This window comes from Musa acuminata, chromosome BXJ2-7, assembly GCF_036884655.1.
Source record: "Musa acuminata AAA Group cultivar baxijiao chromosome BXJ2-7, Cavendish_Baxijiao_AAA, whole genome shotgun sequence".
Classification (NCBI taxonomy): domain Eukaryota; kingdom Viridiplantae; phylum Streptophyta; class Magnoliopsida; order Zingiberales; family Musaceae; genus Musa; species Musa acuminata.
In genome coordinates, this window is record NC_088344.1 from 29,370,057 (window position 1) to 29,383,767 (window position 13,711).

General features: G+C 52.5%; 1 protein-coding gene across 1 annotated transcript; it reads right to left on the reverse strand.

The window, feature by feature from the left end:
* Nucleotides 1–10,671: 10,671 nt before the first annotated feature.
* Nucleotides 10,672–12,045, reverse strand: LOC135616384 (uncharacterized). Its single transcript, XM_065115571.1, has 2 exons — nucleotides 11,898–12,045; nucleotides 10,672–11,786 (listed from the first exon to the last, which is right to left on the reverse strand). Exons 1-2 carry the CDS (start codon nucleotides 12,043–12,045, stop codon nucleotides 10,672–10,674), a joined length of 1,263 nt encoding a protein of 420 aa, XP_064971643.1.
* Between the last annotated feature and the right edge of the window lie 1,666 nt (nucleotides 12,046–13,711).

Consider the following 13,711-nt stretch of genomic DNA (forward strand, 5'->3'; position numbering starts at 1 on the left):
GGTGTCCATTGGGATAATATCCCATGGTCCTTGAGGAGCTGAGTAAACTCTGTAGTTAAGTACTCACCTCCTCGATCTGATCAAAGAGTTTTGATACTCTTTCCAGTCTGGTTCTCCACCTCATTCTTATACTCTCTGAATTTCTCAAAGGCCTCGGACTTGTACTTCATTAAGTACACATATCCATACTTTGAAAAATCAACAGTAAAGGTAATGAAGTAGGAGTAACCACCAATGGCATGAGTTAACATAGGTCCACATACATCACTATGTATAAGTTCCAATAGCTTAGTGGCTCTCTCTCCAATTCCACTAAATGGAGAGTTGGTCAGTTTTTCACGAAGGCAAGGCTCGCAAGTTGCATATGACACATAGTCGAATGGATCTAGATATCCATCATTTAGCAACTTTTGAATCATTCCCTCATGGATATGACCTAGCCTACAATGCCATAGGTATGCACTGTTCACCTCATCTCGTTTCCTCTTAGACACTTACATTCATGATATATGGAGTAGTGTCTTGCATAAACAAACCTTTATGCAATATTCCTCTCGTCAATCTCCCCTCGGCTTTGCTAGAATTTACAAAATTGTAGATGTAATAAGCAATACTGGTATCCAATACCAATGCACTATCACAAAAATCTACCAATTGGAGATTGATCATGAATATACCTGAAGCTTCTCTAATCTTCTATTTCGCCCTTTCTGCAAGGTACTCTTTGTAGTTCCTCTTCCAGTGCCCATCTTTACCACAGTGGAAGCACTGGCCTTTGTCCTTTGCTGGGTCTTTCTTAGCAACCTTTGCTTTACCTGGTTTGCCCTTGCCCTTTCCCTTCTTAAGGGACCTTTCTGCTTTCCTTTTCTTTCTAGTCTCACCAGTGTAGAGAACTAGCTTCTCTTTCTTAATAGTACTCTCTGCCTCCCTCAACATATTGAGGAGCTCTGGGAGAGTCACCTCAAGCTTGTTCATATTAAAATTCATTATGAACTGTGAAAATGAATCTGGTAGGGACTGAAGCACAATGTCCACACACAAGTTATCCTCTAGGACCATTCCTAGACCTGTGAGTTTCTCTATCCACTCAATCATCTTTAGGACATCGTTCTGAACCGATGTCCCCTCAGTCATCCTAGTGCGGAAAAGGCTCTTGGATATCTCATATCGTTGAGTCCTTCCCTATTGCTCAAACAATTTACGGACATGTAGGAGAATGGATCTGGCATCCATCTTTTCATGTTGTCTCTGTAACTCAGGAGTCATAGAGCCCAACATATAGCACTGAGCAAGAGTGGAGTCATCAATGTACTTCACGTAGCAAGCGATCTCATCCTCGTTTGCCCCTTCTTCGGGCGTAGGCATCACTGTATCAAGGACGTACACGATTTTCTCCGCTGTGAGAACAATTCTCAAGTTATGGAGCCAATCCGTATAATTTGGACCAGTGAGGCAGTTGACATTAAGTATGCCACGTAAAGGATTTGAAAGAAATAAACTATCAAGATATGGACTTCTATCTTAATATGCTCCCACTATTTTACTAACGAGTCACGCGACACCCTCAGCACGTGAAACGGAAGTCTCCGACAGACTTCTAATGGGGATCAGGATCCAATCAGCGTCTTAGTGTAACCTCGAGGGACTCGACCACAACTCCTTGTGATTCCTAAAAGGTAGGCAACTCTTGCCGATCACAACTCCTTGTGATTCCCGTCCTGTTCGGCCTCCGAATCACCATGGCCTCGAGGGACTCGACCAACCATGATGCTCGGTTAAGTCAACACATTCGTTACAAGATGAGTATGATTCGATGATATACCCTCGAGGGACTCGACCAAGCATACCATGCCCTCAGGTCACCGGTGACATCTCTATGTCGTAAGCAAGATAGCGAATCGCGATATAGGTGAGTCTCGAGGGACTCGACCAACTCAACCTACACCGGGAATCGGTTCCTACTCATAACGATGGAAGGCCACGTGGGTCAATCTAATTGCCTCACGTTTACCGACTTAATATTATCGAGAGATGTTTCTATGATTTGGTCTCCTAATATGACATGTCACACATATACATATTTAATATATATCTACATCGCATGCAAATATATATACATATCTAGTATGTGTATAAGCAATCACACAAGATGATCATGGACCACAACCTAATATGATTAGGCCCGAGCCAGTAGGCCTAATCACTCACATCAAGATCTATGTGTGCAACGGTGCATCTCCATGCCCTGTGATCATCCATCTCGTCCTCATCGGTTCCGTCGACATCTTGATGCATCACGATCGTCCGTCTCGTGGGTCCCGCTATCGCATCCACGCTCCTGCTGTGCCTCCTCATGTGATTACAACTTAATCATAGGCATGCAGGCCTGACAATAAACGAGAAATATAATGGAGGCTCGTAGACCTCAATAATAATAATCACAAGTACACACATCACACGGTCCATGATCATCCGTCCACACATCATACATCACATGTATAAATAATCATCATCATGTAGGACTACTAGATAATAATAAAAATAATAATCAAATAAACTTTTTAATTAATTAATATTTTCTGAAAGCAGGGACATATAGGGAATTTCTGAATTCATAGGGGTATTTTCGTAATTTGGACAAAAGACAGAAACTGGAATTTCTCCAATTCACAGGGGGCAAAACTGTCTTTTTATCCAAAACCCTAATTCCCTCTTACTGCTTTGCTGCCGCCGCCGCCACCCTACTGGCGGCGGCCTGTGCTGGCGGGGCTGCCGCTGCGGGTGGGCGCCCCTGCGGGCGGTTCTGCCGGCGGTGCTGCCCCTGCAGGTTGGCGCCCCTACGGGCGTCGCCGCCTCCGCGGGCGGTTCTGCCCATGGGGCATCGCCCGCAAGCGGTGCTGTCCCGACGGGCGGCCGCCCCTGCGGGGGGGGTTTCGCCCGTGGGAGCAGCGGCGCCTCACCCCGCGGGAGAAGCGGCCGCGGGCTGCCAGTCCCGCCGGACGCAAGCCTGCTGCAAGCAGGCCGCCGGCCGGCTGCTGCAGACGCAGCCCCTGTGCTGCCCGCCTTCGGCTGCGCTGCACGCACGTAGATCGAGGGCAGCAACTGTTGCTACCCTTCCTTGTTTTTGCGTCAACGATTTTGACGTCAAAATTCTTCCTAAACACAACACACGCGGTTCAAAACCAATCATTCGTATGAACAATCTGGCTCTGATACCACTATTGGGAAATCTTGGGGGCGACATCACATGCGCAGCGGAAGAACAAGAAAACAAAATCCCCGATTCCCAAAAAGATGTTCGTCGTCGTGCGAAGATTGGTGTGCAAAATCCGCGAAACTTAAAACTGCGTATAGAGTAGGTTGTGTTACCTAGGGAGATCGTATATTACTGTTTCCTTGCAGATCCTTAGGAGAGGGTAAAGGAGGTCAAAGCGTCCTTCTCTCTAACGATGATCCACACAGCAGGGTTGCGACGACACTCCTCAAAACTCCAGGCCTGCTCTGATGTGGAGAGGGAGAGGAGAATAGGGAAAGCAAGAAAAGACTCTAGCCTATGAGGCTCTGAATCCCTCCTATTTATAGAGGTCCCCGGTCAAACCCTAATGGGTCCTCCCCTAGTGGGTATTGGATCTGCATCCAATAAGACAAGGGCTCCGTCGGATATCTCATATCCGAACCTCTACTCATCGCAATGCCTACCATATGTGTATAACCCTCTAGGCCCAATATCGAGCTGGCCGTGAGTCATACCTGTTAGAACTCCTTCTAACTCAGTGAATTATTATCTATGTAATAATTCACTCGACTTATCGACTACGGACGTACTAGGCCACTACGCCGTAGTCCCCAAACGATACAGGGGAATCCAATCCATTGGACCTGTCTGTCCTCAATTACCGTGTACCTATAGTCCCTCATCCATCTAATATCCCAGAGACCGTATATCGAGCATGGTGTTGGCAGACCTATACGGTTTCTACTCGAGTCTCGCTCTAATCGGATTCTCCCGGAGAACTCTTTCTCTCTCAACCCGAATGACCCTGGCCAGGGATTTGTCTGAGCAAGAACACATGGGATATTCCTCTCATGACGCCGAGAGTGGATGATCCTCTATCGACACTTAATAGCCCTCGTAAGGTCCACTACCACTCATAATGACCAGTTGTACTAGATCTAGGACAACCAAATCTATAAGTCTGGTATCAAAGAGTGGAGCACTCATACAAGACATCCTTGGTGTCTCAAGTCTAAGGACCAGATATACCACTAGGACTACGGAATCGCTGTCTGACAATAAGGCATCATCAACCATCCAGCATTCCGTAAGCGGATCAATCAGTGAACTCATTCTCCAATGAGCACCTGTACTATATCCCTAGTGTCCCTACACGAGCAGCTATGAGACCAGCTGCATCCATCATATGGACGGGTATACAGCACACCAGTCTGTCCGGTTATCACGATGTCCCTCTCGAGTAAACTATGACCGGGATTATTTAGGATATGTGTTTAAAGGTGAATCGATCTCATTATCGTGATCTCATCACGATCCGGTTCCCATTGCACAAATACAAGGACATCACTATATATATATATATATATATATATATATATATATATATATATATATATGCATTTATGCAGTAATTATAAAGTGATATACGCCAAAATATAATAAGCAAAAAAGATTCTGTATCAAGTCACACGTGTCATCACTCACGTGATTGGCTTGCTGGGCACCTGTAACTAGCAATTGGATGTTGGATCTCCATCTAACTATCAATGCCTCTTATATTAGTGGGTCTCTACCCAATAATATCTCATTAACTCTTATTGGATCTCATCTGTAGGATCCAATAATTCAGGGGCTTATTGGATATTTAATAAGATAGGGGCTCCAACGGATATCTCATACCCGAACCTCTACTTGTCACAACACCTATCATATGTGTGTGAACCTCTAGGCCCAATATCGAGCTGGTCATGAGTCATACTTGTCAGAACTCTTTTTGGCTTAGTGAATTATTATCTTTATAATAATTCACTCGACTCATCGACTACGAACGTACTAGGCCACTACATCGCAGCCCACAGGTGATACAAGGGTATCCAATCCATTGGACCTATCTATCCTCAGTTACCAAGTATCTATAATCCCTCATCCATATAATACCCCAAAGACCGTATACCAAGCATGGTGCTGTTAAGCCTATATAGTTTCTACTCGATTCTCGCACTAATCGAATTCTCCCGGAGAACTCTTTCTCTCTTAATTCGAATGACCTTGGATAGGGACATGTTTAAGCAAGAATACATGGGATATTCTTCTTATAATATCGAGAGTAAATAATCCTCTATTGATACTCAATAGCCCTCGTAAGTTTGGCTACTACTCTCGATGACCAATTATGCTAGATCTGAAACTTTCAGGCCTATAAGTCTAGTGTCAAAGAGTGGAATACTCATACAAGATATCCTTGGTGCCTCAAGTCTAAGTACTAAATACACCATTGGGACAGTGGAATCGTTGTTTAATAATCAGGTATCATCAATCATCCAACATTCTGTGAGCGGATCAATTAGTGAACTCATTCTCCAATGAGCACCTGCACTGTATCTCTAGTATCCCCACACGAGTAGCTATAAGACTAGCTACCTCCATCATATGGACGAGTATATAGCACACCAGTCTATCTGGTTATCTCGATATCTCTATCGAGTAACCTATGATCGGGGTTATTTAGGGTTTATGTTTAAAGGTTAATCGGTTTCATTATCATGATCTCATCATGATCTGATACCCATTGTACAGATCCATGGACATCACAATATATATATATATATATATATATATATATATATATATATATATATATATATATATGATAAGTAAAAAGAGTATGTGTCATGTCACACGTACCATCACTCACGTGATTGGCTTGTAGGACACCTATTGTTATGGTAAGTAACTTTTTAAGTCATGACCTTGGGGTCGACGCGGCAGGTTCAGGGGTCCGAACGGCTGGGATCAGGCGAGACTCCTCTCGGGATCTTGTGGCGGCCGATTACGGGGGATCTGGCTGGAATGCTTCGCGACGCCGAGTTGGATCGGCTTCGGTTGAGTACCTGCACACAGGTCGGGTCGGAGGTTCGGCCCGACCCCTCCGACGATCAAGTCAGTGATTGGGAGAGGAGTTTTTGGGTGAAGTCGTGCTTCTGTCCACTTGCCCCATTCGTTTGGAGCCTGGGAGTATTTATAGGTGAGTTTGATGTTACCTGATGTGCCATCCTACCGGGGCAGGGCCGTACCTCTGATGGCGCCTGTCGTCGTTGTGGGCGTTGCGTGGAAGGCCGAGCTGCCACAGGGTATGGCGAGCCTCAGTCGACACCCTCCCCTGCCTCGGTCGGTCGTGCGGGGTCAGGCGATGAGGTCGTCTAGGTACGGTGAGTGAGGGTGCACATTATGTTGGTGTTAATGCTCGCCCCCTGGAGCAGTGTGCCGTCCAGGGGGGTTGACGTCGTGATGTATTACGTCAAATCCGGTGTGTTACGTCAAATCTGTTTTTACCCCTATCATACTCCCCCCCCGAAAGGAGCTATGCGTCGGTTTGTGCATGCAGGGGGTTCGATGCATGGCTTCTGGCTTCCGGTGGGTTGGCCACGCGGACCCAAGGGGTGCGACGTAGGTGGGCCGGTTGAGCAGAGTTGGACTCGGGGGTCATGGAGCCAATGATGGCCGAGGAGCACAGCGCAGGCGGGCTGGCCGCGCAGGTGTGGTCTCGGGTGGCGTGCAACCGAGGGCCGTGGAGCACAACGCAAGCGGGCTACCGCGCAGGTGTGATCTCAAGTGGCGTGCAGCCGAGGGCCGAGGAGCACAACGCAGGCGGGCTACCGCGCAGGTGTGGTCTCGGGCGGTGTGCAGCCGAGGGCCGAGGAGCACAATGCAGGCAGGCTACCGCGCAGGTGTGATTTCGGGTGGCGTGCAGTCGAGGGCCGAAGAGCACAACGCAAGCGGGCTACCGCGCAGGTGTGATCTCGGGTGGCATGCAGCTGAGGGCCAAGGAGCACAACACAGGCGTGCTACCGCGTACGTGCGGTCTCGGGCGGCTTTAAATTTTTGCGGCGGCGGGGATAAAAAGAGCTACCGCATTTAATTTTATTTCCTGGAAGGGGGAGTTGGCCGCACATCTTCGGGCGTCGAGGTCGAGGCGTCCGGTTGCTGCCGCTTCAGCGGGGTTGCCACGTCAGGCCTTCATTAAGGCGGAGCGCCTTTGGGTGTCTTCCGATGCGACGTGACGGCTACGCACGTGCGCGGGTGGGCTGCCGCCCGCTCTCGGGAGGTGAAAGGACGCCGGTTCTGGTGGGACATCCCTTTTAAATAGCGGGTGCCAGACTTCGCCTTCATCTTTCGCTGCTGTGTTTCCTCCTTCAAGTTCTGCTGTCGCCTCCCCAATCCCCTCCCTGGTCTTCTGCGTAGTCTTTTCCTCTTTCTAAGGTCAGTTGAGATGTCGCCCTCTTCTTCCCCCTCTTCCTCTCCATCTTCCTCTCCTCCTTCCTCTCCTTCTTCTCCTATCCTCGGAGCTGGGGAGGGAAATCCCCCTCTGTCCATGTTGAGTCTTCTGATGGGGAAGCGGCTCGAGCCCTCGAGGCTTTGATGTGGCCGCATGATATCGACTCCACCGTGAGCGAGCCTTCGCTGGGGGGACTCTGGGAGCGCTATAGTATCCCGGAGGATCATATCCTCAGCGCCCCTGAGCCGGGCCAACGGGCGTACGACCCAATCCCGAAGGGCTTCGCCTTGTCCCTTGATGCTCTAGAGGCGGGTTTGCATTTTCCTCTTCATCCTCTTATCGTGTCTTGCCTATCTCTCTGGCAGATTTCGCCATCTCTGGTGGCGCCAAACTCTTGGCGCTACCTAGTGGTATTCCTGGGGGAATGCCATTACGCCAGCATCACCCCCACCCTCGACCTTTTCCTCTCTTGTTATCGCCTTTGCAAGGGCTCGGGGGGCTATTTCTTATCGGCCCGAACGGGCTTTCGTGTCGGGGGTGCCCCTTCCAGTAACAAAGGATGGAAGGGGAGGTTTTTCTATATTAGCCGGGTACAAGACTGGGGCTTCGAGGTTCGATGGTCCGCGAGGGCGATCGACAACACCACCCCCTGTTTGGGCGATGCAGAGCGCCAAGCTCTGGGGAGGCTTAGAGAGATTCTCCCCAGGTCGCAGGCCATCCGGACCATGACCGAACAATGGCTGGTCGAGGCGGGCCTTAGCCCGATGCCTCTGGGTACGTTAATGTCGTTTGGTTCGGGTTTGTGGTTGATTTTGGGTACTAACTTTTCCCGTCTCTTGCATAAATGGTGAACCTTCGGTTGCTCCTAGAGGGTCCAGCATCACAACCCCCTCTTCCAGCTCCTCCAGTCGACCCGCAACCCCCTCCTCCGGCTCTGCCGACCGACCCGCAACCTAGCTCGGAGGATGCCCCATTGGAGGTCGAGGCTGGACGCCTTTCGAAGAAGGCGAAGACAACCCCGTCGAGGGGGCCTGAAGCGGGTTCCCGTCACGGCGGGGCAGGACCTAGTCGGCGGACGACTGTGAAGGGTCCACGCCCCGTCTCCGTACGCGACCTATGCCGACTCCCCACCGGGGACGGGGGGTCGTTCCTGACGCGGCTGGCGAGCGAGATCCCGCTCGGCGAGCCCAGCGAGCCCTTGGTCGCCCACTGGGAGGGCTTGTCCCGAGGGGATAGGGTGTGGGCCGGAGGGGATCCCTCCGCAGCGTTCCTCCAAGGCGCGCTCCATCCTGACATGGCTCGGGACTTGTACGTCTTGCCCTTGGAGGTGCTGCTCAACAAGTCCGCCCAGTCACTGACCTGGGTAAGTATGTCTTCGCTTTTTGGGTTCGTCTGTCCGATGCCGACCTGCTTGATCCGTTCCTCCTTATGCAGGGCCTCCACTACGCGACGGCCCTGATGGACAGGGTGCGTGACGCCGGCCGGGTTATTAGGGGCCTCGTCAACCGCAACGTCGAGCTCCACCGCCAGGTAACAGAGGTTAGAGCTGGGGCCGGCCCGGAGGCCGTGGCGGCCGCCGAGAAGCGCGCGGCAGATTTTGGGGCGGAGGCGGAGCGCCTCTGGTCGGAGCTTGAGGCCTCCCAGAAGGCAAACGTGGGGCTCCAAAAAACAATAAGGGTGGAGCGGACCGAACTCCGCCTGGTGAAGGCGGAGGCGAGCGCCCTCAGCAAAAAACTGGAGGAGGCGAAGGTCGAAGCAAAGGCGGCCTCGGAAGCACTGGCAGAAGAGGTCCGACTTCGACCCGCGAAAGAGAAAGAGCTCCTCGAGGCATACAAGAGGTCGGAGGGGTTCGAACTTGGGCTGACGCGGACGGGGCGGGTGTCCTTCGAATATGGATACCGCATCGCCACGTCCCATTTCCGCGCTTGTCACCCTGGTCTTGAGGTGGAGGAGGACCCCTTCACCCCTCACCCCGAGGACCAGGGGGTGGACATACCCGAGGAGGTCCCCTTCGATGATCGCCTGGAGGTCCCCCAACAATAAGGAAAGGGTCTTGTATTTTGTTTTGCTAGTTGGTTTTTGTAAGTCGAGTCTTGTAAGTCGGCTTGCTTTCTAAATAAAAGGAAACTTTTCTTCTTTCGTCTGTTGTCTTCTTCTTCTTCTTTTCCTAGGCGAAAAGCTTCTCCCCCCCTCGGACGAAAAAAGCTTCTTCTTCTTTAAACGAAAAGGACTCTTTGTTTCAGACAAAAAACTTCTTAAGGTTCCAGACATTCCAGGTTCTCGGTAAGGGAGAGTCGTCCGTCGTCGTGAGCCGGTAAGTACCCGGTCAGACTACCTCGACGACCCGATAAGGTCCCTCCCACTTGGGGGCCAGCTTCCCCCTTGCCCGGGTCGGGTCGCTGACCTCGGTCTTTCGCAGGACCAGGTCGCCTAACTTAATCGGTCGGGGTCATACCTTTCTATTGTAGACCCTTGCGACGGCTCTCTTGTAGGAGAGGGCCTTCAGGTGTGCGTCGGAGCGTCGCTCCTCGAGCATGTCGAGGCTGGCGTGAAGTCCCTCGTTCGAGGCTTCCTCATCATAGCTCCTTGTCCGAAGGGTGGCGATAGCCACCTCGGGTGGCAAGACAGCTTCGGTTCCGAACGTCAGGCTATACAGGGACTCTCCAATCGCGATCTTGGGAGTAGTGCGCAGTGACCACAGGACGCTAGGGAGTTTGTCCATCCAGGCCGATCGGGCTGCGGACACTCTCCTTTTGAGTCCATCTAAGATGGACCGATTGGTTACCTCCGCCAGCCCGTTCGTCTAAGGGGGGGCCACCGAGCTGAACCTTAGCTGGATGCTATGTCTGGCACAAAACTCCCGGAACCTTCTACCGGCGAACTGAGGTCCGTTATCCGTAATAATGGTTTTGGGCAACTCGAACCGGGTCACTAGATTTCTCCACACGAACTTCTCCATTTGATGTTCCGTGATTGTCGCCAACGGCTCGGCCTCGACCCACTTTGTGAAATAATCCACTCCCACGATGATGTACTTCCGTTGCCCCGAAGCCGGGGGGAAAGGTCCAAGCAGGTCCAACCCCCACTGCGCGAATGGCCACGCGCAATCGATGGGGCTGAGCGGGATCGCAGGCTGTCGGGGTGCGCGGGCGTGTTCTTGTCACGAACCGCACCACTGCACGTAGGCTTTCGCATCCCGGCACATGGTCGGCCAGTAGTAACCTTGGCGGAGTATTTTGTGCGCCAAGGTTCGCCCGCCGATGTGTTCTCCACAGACTCCCTCGTGGATCTCGGCCAAGATCGTCTGGGCCTCGTTGGGCTCCAAGCATCGTAGGAGGGGGTAGGTGAAGGACCGCCTATAAAGACGCCCGCTCACCTCGGTGTACCACGCGTGTGTACGACGTAGGCGCCGAGCCGCAACTTCGTCGTGGGGAAGGGTCCCATCCCGTTTGAAGCGAAGCAGCTCTTGTACCCATGTGATCGTCGCGCTGCCAGGGACCATAGCCGCAACTTCGACGGCGCGGGCAGGAAGCTCCTCGACCTCCTGCAATGCTTCGGGGGTCGGCTTTGACGCGAGCTTAGCTAGCGCATCGGCTCGCTCGTTCTCCTCCCTCGGAACATTAGATAACGTAAAATAAGGGAACTTGGCAGTCAGGTCCCGAGCTTCGTACCCACCGCTGAGCTGCTCGGCCACAAGTTGCAAGTCGGTGAGGACGTGTATAGCAGCCACCTGCATCTCGAGGGCCAACCTGAGTCCTGCTAGGAGCGCCTCGTATTCCGCTTCATTGTTAGTGGCTTTAAACCCGAAGCGAAGGGAGTGCTCGAACGAACGGCCATCGGGGGCAAGCAGAACCAGTCCCGCGCCGGCACCCTTTGAGCTGGCCGAGCCATCCACGTGTAGGATCCAGGCCTCGGGAGGTTGCTCGAGATCCCCGTCTGCCACCCGAGTTAGCTCCGCGATGAAGTCGGCTACCGCTTGGGCCTTAATGGCGGTCCTAGGCACGTATCTTATATCATGCTCGCCGAGCTCCACCGCCCATTTGAGGAGTCGTCCTGTAACATCAAATTTAGATAAGACCTGCCGAAGGGGTTGGTCGGTGATGACCTCCACCGGGTGGGCCTGGAAGTAGGGGCGCAACTTCCGAGTTGACAGCACCAGGGCGAGTGCGAGTTTCTCTATCGGCGGGTAACGCCCCTCGGGTCCGCTCAGGATGTGGCTGACGTAGTAGATTGGAAGTTGTTCGCCGGTGCTTTCTTTGATCAGGACAAAACTGACTGCATGGGGGGAGGCCGCTAGGTAGAGGCCCAGCTTATCCCCGGGAGAAACAGAGGCGAGTCAGGGGAGGCTGGCCAAGTGCTGCTTCGTTTGTTTGAAAGCTTCCTCACACTCCGCCGTCCACTGGAAGTTTTTCGGGTTTTTGAGCGCCCTGAAGAAGGGGAGGCAGCGATCGCCCGACCGGGCGAGGAAGCGAGACATGACAACAAGCCTTCCGTTAAGTCGCTGCAGGTCTTTGATCGTCCGAGGTGACTGCATGTCGATGATTGCCTAGACCTTCTCCGGGTTGGTGTCAATTCCTCTTTCGTGTATGATGAACCCGAGGAATTTCCCGGAGGTGACGCCGAAGGCGCATTTTGTGGGGTTAAGTCGCATACCGAACTTGCGTAGCGTGGCGAACGCCTTGGTTAGGTCGGCAAGGTGTGCTTCGGCCTCCTGGCTTTTCACGATTATGTCATCCACGTAAACTTTCATGTTCCTCCCGATCTGATGGGCGAACATCTTATTCACCGTTCTCTGATATGTGGCCCCGACATTCTTCAACCCGAACGACATGTCCTTATAGAAGTACACCCTTTGATCGGTGAGGAAGGTCGTATGCTCCTGTCTTCGGGTGCCATCCTGATCTAGTTGTATCCCGAATAGGCATCCATGAAAGAGAGGCATGCGTGTCTGGCCGTTGCGTCGACCAGTTGGTCGATCCTCGGGAGGGGGTAGTAGTCTTTCAGGCATGCATTGTTGAGACTAGTGTAGTCAACGCACATCCTCCAGCTTCCATTGTGTTTTTTCACAAGGACTACATTGGACAGCCATTGAGGATATCTGGCTTCTTCTATGAAGCCTACCGCTAAGAGACCGGCCACCTCTTCTCGTATGGCACGTTGCCGGTCAAGGGCCTGCCGCCTGGGTCTTTGTTTCACCGGGCGAACGTTAGGTGGGATGTTGAGATGGTGTTGTGCAACTCCTGGATCGACGCTCGTCATGTCAGATGGGGACCAGGCGAAGATGTCGGCATTTTCCCGCAAGAGGCCGACGAGCTATTCTCGTTCCTGTTCGGGAAGTTCCGAACCAACTTTGACCGTCCGGTCAGGCCGGGCTTCTTGTAATGGTATATCAACGGTGGACCCCCTTGGCTCGGGATGAGGGGTCGGCCTTTTTGTTTCCCGCGGATCTTCCAGCGGTGGCTCGATCCTGGTCCTCTTGTGTAGTGAAACGACGGTCAGGTAGCACCGCCTGGACTCTCGGGGGCTCCCCGTAACTTCTCCGGCCCCAACGTGAGTCAAGAACTTGAAGGTTTGGTAGTTGGTTGAGACGACGGCTTTGACCTTGTTGAGGGTCAGTCGTCCGAGTATGGCGTTGTAAGCAGTGGGAAGGTCGACCACCAAAAAGGCGATCATCACCGTCTTCGACCCCAGTGGGACCCCTAGGGTCAAGGGCAGAGTAATAGCCCCTAGAGGTGATATCGAATCTCCTATGAATCTAGTGAGTGCTGAACTCATTGGCCTCATGTTCTCCTTGGCCAAGCCGAGCTTTTGGAAGGCGTCGAAGTAGAGTATATCGGCCGAGCTCCCAGTGTCGACCATGATCCTTCTTACCTGCGCATTGGCTACCCTAGCTGATATCACAAGGGCGTCGTCGTGTTCGGGTCGCTCGGATACCCCGGTCAGGAAGGTGATTTCGGGCTCGGGCCCGTGTCCGGGGGTTACGTCTGGAGCGGCTCGGGCGTACGCCTATCTTCCCGACATGGAGCCCCCCCCCCCCGATGTGGGGCCGCCAACGATTACGTCGATGTGTCGCTCGACGGGGCCCTCCGGGCGAGGTGATAGCTCCTTGTCCGGCAGAAGGTAGTGGCCGAGGTGCCCTCGGCGGATGAGCTCCTCGATTTGCCTTTTTAGCTCACAGCACTGTTCAATGTCGTGCCCAT